The sequence below is a fragment of the Leptonychotes weddellii genome, chromosome 6 (genome assembly GCF_054177405.1).
Source record: "Leptonychotes weddellii isolate Sample4059 chromosome 6, ASM5417740v2, whole genome shotgun sequence".
Taxonomy (NCBI): Eukaryota; Metazoa; Chordata; class Mammalia; order Carnivora; family Phocidae; genus Leptonychotes; species Leptonychotes weddellii.
In genome coordinates this window covers 113,432,852-113,438,764 of record NC_138374.1, presented here as the reverse complement: position 1 = coordinate 113,438,764, position 5,913 = coordinate 113,432,852, and the positions used below count along the sequence as shown (strand labels likewise).

Sequence of the window (5,913 nt, the reverse complement as noted above, 5' to 3'; positions counted from 1 at the left end):
GCCAGGAGCCTGCTTCTCCCTCTCCCACTCCCCCTGCTTGTGTTCCCTCTCTAGCTGTCTCTCTCTCTCTGTCAAATAAATAAATAAAAAATCTTAAAAAAAAAAAATTCTCGGGGCGCCTGGGTGGCTCAGTTGGTTAAGTGACTGCCTTCGGCTCAGGTCATGATCCTGGAGTCCCGGGATCGAGTCCCGCATCGGGCTCCCTGCTCGGCGGGAAGCCTGCTTCTCCCTCTGACCCTCTCATGCTCTCTCTATCTCGTTCTCTCTCTCAAATAAATAAATAAAATCTTTAAAAAAAAAAAAAATTCTCTCTCCGTTTGCCCCGCACCCCCTGCTTGCTCTCTCTCCCTCTAAAAAAACAAAAACAAAACACACATTAGAAACCCTTTCCCCAGAGAAATGTCCATACAAACAGAAATTTTGCACATGCAGATTGGGTGCAATTTCAGGGGGTTCAGGGACTCTCTGAAGTTCATCGGTGGCCCACAGGTTAGGAACCCTTGCTCCACCTTGTTACGAGCATCAGTCATGGGGACTCACTTCTCACTTCCAAGGGCCTTAGTGAATGAGTCTGGGTGATTCTTGCAGATAAAAGGGAATCAATCCCTCTCATTCAGATGGGACCTCAGGAGTCTTCACTCAGGCCTACAGGCTCTGAATAAGAAATCATTATCTCCTACATCTTGGCTAATGGTCAGAGCCCCTGACTTCTGTATGTGACATGAGGTAAATTATTCCTGCCACCTGGCAGAAGAAAATGGCATGGTACAGAGACAAGGCTGTCACCCTCAGATTCAAGGTTAAATAAGCCCCATCTCCTGCATCTGGGGGAGGAGGGTGGTAAGCAGAAGTGTCCTACATGGGAACATGAAGATGACCTTGGAGGGAGTTTGGCCTGGCCTTACTTCAGGCCTGGGGCTAGTTTAGAGCAATCTAGACATCTTGGAGATGATTCAGAGGGGGAGACATGAAGAACATTGGAATTTGAAAATGGGGCGCCTGGGTGGCTCAGTTGGTTAAGCAACTGCCTTCGGCTCAGGTCATGATCCTGGAGTCCCGGGATCGAGTCCCACATCGGGCTCCCTGCTCAGCAGGGAGTCTGCTTCTCCCTCTGACCCTCCTCCCTCTCATGCTCTCTGTCTCTCATTCTCTCTCTCACAAATAAATAAAATCTTAAAAATAAATAAATAAATAAAAGAATTTGAAAATGGGTTATGGGATATGGAATTATAGTCAACTTCTTATTCAGCAAACATTTGCTAATGTTGTTAATGGGGGCATGGTTCCCCTCCCCAGGAAGCTCTCAGTCTAGTGGGAGACAACATGAGTCAACAGGGAATGTAGAGTATGGATTATTCGCCCTAACAAACAGAGTATAGTGCACATAAACCAGAACCATGGATAATCAAGAAATTTCTTCGTGTGCAGTGCATTTTGGGGTGGCCTATTTACCTTCCATCAAAATATTTACTGCTCATTTGAAGATACATCTGCTTCCCTTGAGATTCCCCCCTGTTTGCCCTGACCTGTTTGAGGTCCTTCTGCTGGCAGCTGATTGCTCTTCTGCTCCACTGGAGACTCAGTGCAGTAAAGGGGCTTCCGTTGCGACAGAGAGATGGTGGTTAGACCTTAGGAGGAATTTTTTCTCTGTCTAGGCTGAGAGACTTTGAGGCGGGCAGGAGAAGACAGGGCCTCTTATTCACAGGAGAGCCGCGTGGAGTGGGTGGACACCTGAGTTGTTGATGGCTGTCCTGCCTGAAAGCAAGGGACTCTCAGGAGATGGCCCCATGCCCCTTGCAGAGGGTGCCTGTGACGCTCTGGCCTGGCCTCTGCTTTATTCTTGGCAGCCCTTGCCTGCCAGGGACACACATCTGGGTTCTGTCGACTTGGACCCCTTTTCCAATTCTGACTCTTCCTTCCAGTCAGGACAGTTCAATGAGGATATGATCCCCACTGTGGGTTTCAACATGCGCAAAATCACCAAAGGGAATGTGACCATCAAGGTGAGTGGCAGGAAGCCAAAAACTCTGGGCACACGCTCGGGGCCACAGAAGACCACCTGTGTGCCTGCTGGGGCGGGGCCCCCAGAACGAGTTGGGGAGGGTATCTGAGACCCCTGGGAGGAGAAGCTGAAGGAGGGCAGAGGCTTGGAGAGGTGGGAAAAGAGCACAGAACTTCTGAGGCAGTCAGAGGGGTGTAGGCACAGGAGGGATGGAGAGCAAACCAGTCCCTGGGTGGGGGAGGGGGACGGGGAGCCAAGATGGGTTTGGTTGCCTGCCTGCTGCTGAGACCATGTTGCCCTCTTCTCACTCAGCTCTGGGACATCGGGGGACAGCCCCGGTTCCGCAGCATGTGGGAGCGCTACTGCCGAGGAGTGAGTGCCATTGTGTAAGTGCAGGGCCGGGTTGGATACGGGGCTCAGCCTCCCCGGCTTCCCCCCCAGCCTCACTGCCTGCGGGGACCCCTCCCCGGCTTCCCCCCCCACCTCACTGCCAGCGGGGACCCCTCCCCGGCTCCCCCCCCCAGCCTCACCGCCTGCGGGGACCCCTCCCCGGCTTCCCCCCCCACCTCACCACCTGCGGGGACCAGAGGCACAGAGCTGGATTAGTCACAATCCTTGGTTCAGGGTACACTTTCCGGTCCATACGAAGCCTGCCTTTGCTTCGCGTGCTGTGTGTTTCTTGCCTGCAAAACGCTCTGAGCACCTCCCGGCCAACCTGAGAGCCAGAGCATCAACCAGCCGAAAGTACCTGTGTCTCCCTGCCTCCCCCACCCTAGAGTCACCACTATCCTGAAATTTGTATAATTTAAATGATTTGTTCCCTTGCTTTTTAAAAATAATTTTATCCTACATATATATGCCCAACAAAAGATTGTTTTGTTTTTGTTGTGTTTGACCTCATTTTTTAGAAGTATCTTGCTGTAAGAAAATCTGGGGCTGCCTTTGCTTTGTTCACTCAACCAGGGCTAGTCTTCCCGTGGAGACCGAAGAGGGTCATTTTGGAAGGGATTTTCACCTAATCTTAAAGGGCCAGGCTTCACCCCTACGTGACAGCTTGTCCAGAGGGGACTTTGGGATGACAGGATGATGACAGGCCGTGGGGGAGGCCCCTAGCCCATAGATCCAGAGATGCCCAAGCCCCAGCAAGATGTTTCCTCCTGCGAGCGCAGCTTCTCTTCCTACCTCTCGGCCTGTAGTGTCCTCATGCTTGTCCCCACCTGCTGTCCCCCAGGTACATGGTGGACGCTGCTGACCAGGAGAAGATTGAGGCCTCCAAGAATGAGTTGCACAACCTACTGGACAAACCCCAGCTGCAGGGCATCCCGGTCAGCAGCCTAATGGAGTGGGAGGGGAGGGAGCCAGCTGGGAAGTCACTGGGGGCAGGGCGGGAGGCAGGTGAAGGCGGTCGGGGTGGGGGGAGGGGAAATGGCTATCCTGGCGCAGCGGCCCTGGACCTAGTCCCTGTCCTCCCTTCTCTGTAGGTCTTAGTCCTGGGTAACAAGCGAGACCTTCCGGGAGCATTGGATGAGAAGGAGCTGATTGAGAAAATGTGAGTTTGGTTATTCTCTGTCCTTCCTCCCTGCTCCCCAAATTTCCCAGGCAACGGAGAGACGGCTTGCTGCTGCTCTCAGTATCCGCCACACGGTGGCAGCAGAGCCCACCTCGCCAGGAGCCTCGCCCTCCCGGTGTAGCTCCTTCGGCAGGAAAAGGACTCTGTTGCCCCCAGCCCCAGGCCCCTTGGGCAGTCCTAGCCTCAGCAGGTTCTCCTCTGGCTCCCCCGCAGGAATCTTTCTGCCATCCAGGACCGAGAGATCTGCTGCTACTCCATCTCCTGCAAAGAAAAGGACAACATTGGTGCGCGTGGGTATGGGGGAGTTGCTGACGTTCTGGGAACAGCCACAGGGCGAGGGGAGGAGCAGAGAGGCACTCCTGGGGATTCTCTTACAGTGGCTCTCAAAGCTTTTCCCTCCACAACTTTCCTTGAAGCCCAAAGCTCGAATCTTCTCCTGGGGTGGGACCAGTATCCAGGGAGCTCAGATTCTGAGCATTACCCCAGCCCTGCCCTTGACTGGTTGTGTGATCTTAGGCCAATCACTCCCTTCCGTGGGCCTCACGTCCCCACACTATAACATCACAGGGTTGGATCAGGCAGTCCCCGCTGTGACATCCCACGGCTCCGGCTTTCCCAGCACCCACACACCCCCCCGCCACGCATCTGGGGCTGTTTGGAGCTTGATGGCTCTGGGCTTCTGGTGCCCTTAGAGCTGATCCCCAGTTGCAGTTTCGGAAGCCCTGGGCTTATGCCACGCCCCTGGGTGTTTGCTCCCCACCTCCCCAGTCCGCCCAGCCCGGGAAGGCCTCTAAACTTCTCCGTTGTCCTCCACCCAGACATCACCCTACAGTGGCTTATTCAACACTCAAAGTCACGGAGAAGCTGAGACCGCGGTCCTTCCCCCTCGGACCAGGGACCTGCTGTCATCCAAACCCGAAGCCGAGCTCCCCGCCCACCCCGCCGTCCCCCCTAAGCCTGCCCCTCCTCACTCAGCGTGGGGAGGGGCCCTCTGGGGATCCCAGAGTCCTGTTCTGCTGAGGTTTGAACTCCTGATTTTATTGTAAAATAAACTGCTCCCATTCTGGTCCCCTAACCTCTGGCCCTCCCCCTTCCCTCTGCCCCCCCCTGCTTCCGTCCCCTTAACAGCCCAGGCCCCACAGCCCCTGCCCTCCACTCTCCCGTGTCCCACCCCTACGCTGCCCTTTTCAACACTCTTCTGTTATTGTCCTGTGTGTACAGTATATATATGTATATATATTTTAATTTTTTAATTTAAGCAAAGACTAAAATCAACCATTTGATGCTGCAGGGGCCCATCAGGATCTGGGAGGGGGGCGGTGTGGAAGGAAGGCAGGAGAGGCAGGGCTGGCTCTGGGCAGGTTGAGATTAGGAAAGTGAGAGCCCCTAGGGCAGGTACCAGCCTGGGCACTGGTGGCCGTCCCCATGTCCCGTTTGTTTCCACTTCTCAGTCTGGCTTGTCCCTGCAGTGCTTGAATGTCACAGGCTGACAGGAGCGTCCAGAGGTGCCCCTCTCTGCCCCCAGTCTCAGTAGGGCCACCGGGCACACCCGAGTGCCAGAGACAACCGGGCCAAAGGGGCAGGAGGCCAGCCTCCACGCGGCCCCGGCAGCCCCTCCTGCCCCTTCCTAGGGCCCCCAACTCCATGGGCCACCTCATTTTCTGTTCTCATTTTGCAGAGTTGCACAAGGAGAGAACTCAGCATGGGGGGTTGGTTCTTTGGGTTTTGTTTTCTGTTTATTTGTTTAATTTAATGATTTGTAAAGTGACGTTCCTCTTCCTTTTTTACACTTTTAGCTCATATTTAACCTCTGTTTGGAAAATGATTCTTGTAACTGTACATTTTTTTGCCTCCTAACAACAAGAATAAATGACCAGTTTTGTGTTGGGGGGGCGTCCGGGGCTGGTTATTTGTCTGTAGACACCGCGGGAGGACTGGCGGGCCCGCACACTGGGCACAAACAGCCACAGAGAGCAAGGCACGCGCTCATGCTGGACACACAATGGCACCTCACAAAGCAGCCTCCCGCACGTGTGCCTGGGCCTTGCCCGGCCTCCTCCTCCCTCCCTCGTCAGACTTGCATGCGGTCCCGGCTCGGAGCTTGCAGCTGCCAAGGGGAGCCCAGCAAGTCTGTGGGCTGGGGGTCAGCATGGCAGGAGTGTGGGGCTGCATCCCGATGTGTGCAGGCCTGAGCCTCTGGTTCCCAAGAGTCCATTCAGAACCCCACCTGGCAGCCAGAGCTGGGCCGAAGCCGGAACTCTGTCCCCACCCATGATGAGCCAGTTACTTGTCCTCTAGGGCCTTTAGGGCCCGATGGCATCCCTCCTTCCCTGCTCCCCTC

The 5,913-nt window shown here is 54.9% G+C and overlaps 1 protein-coding gene across 4 annotated transcripts in view; it reads left to right on the top strand.

Annotated features, from left to right (window-relative positions):
* ARL8A (ARF like GTPase 8A) overlaps window positions 1-5,459 on the top strand; it is a 9,553-nt gene extending 4,094 nt beyond the window's left edge. The window contains exons 2-7 of one of the 4 annotated variants that reach the window (XM_081824979.1): window positions 1,923-2,003; window positions 2,315-2,388; window positions 3,234-3,327; window positions 3,484-3,551; window positions 3,786-3,866; window positions 4,391-5,459. In XM_081824979.1, coding sequence (XP_081681105.1) covers window positions 1,923-2,003; window positions 2,315-2,388; window positions 3,234-3,327; window positions 3,484-3,551; window positions 3,786-3,866; window positions 4,391-4,592 — 600 coding nt within the window. In that variant the 3' untranslated portion in view covers window positions 4,593-5,459. Of the gene's footprint in view, window positions 1-1,922; window positions 2,004-2,314; window positions 2,389-3,233; window positions 3,328-3,483; window positions 3,552-3,762; window positions 3,867-4,390 lie in introns of all 4 variants that reach the window. The other 3 variants (XM_081824978.1, XM_081824982.1, XM_081824983.1) reach the window with 3 other exon arrangements.
* Window positions 5,460-5,913: the final 454 nt, after the last annotated feature.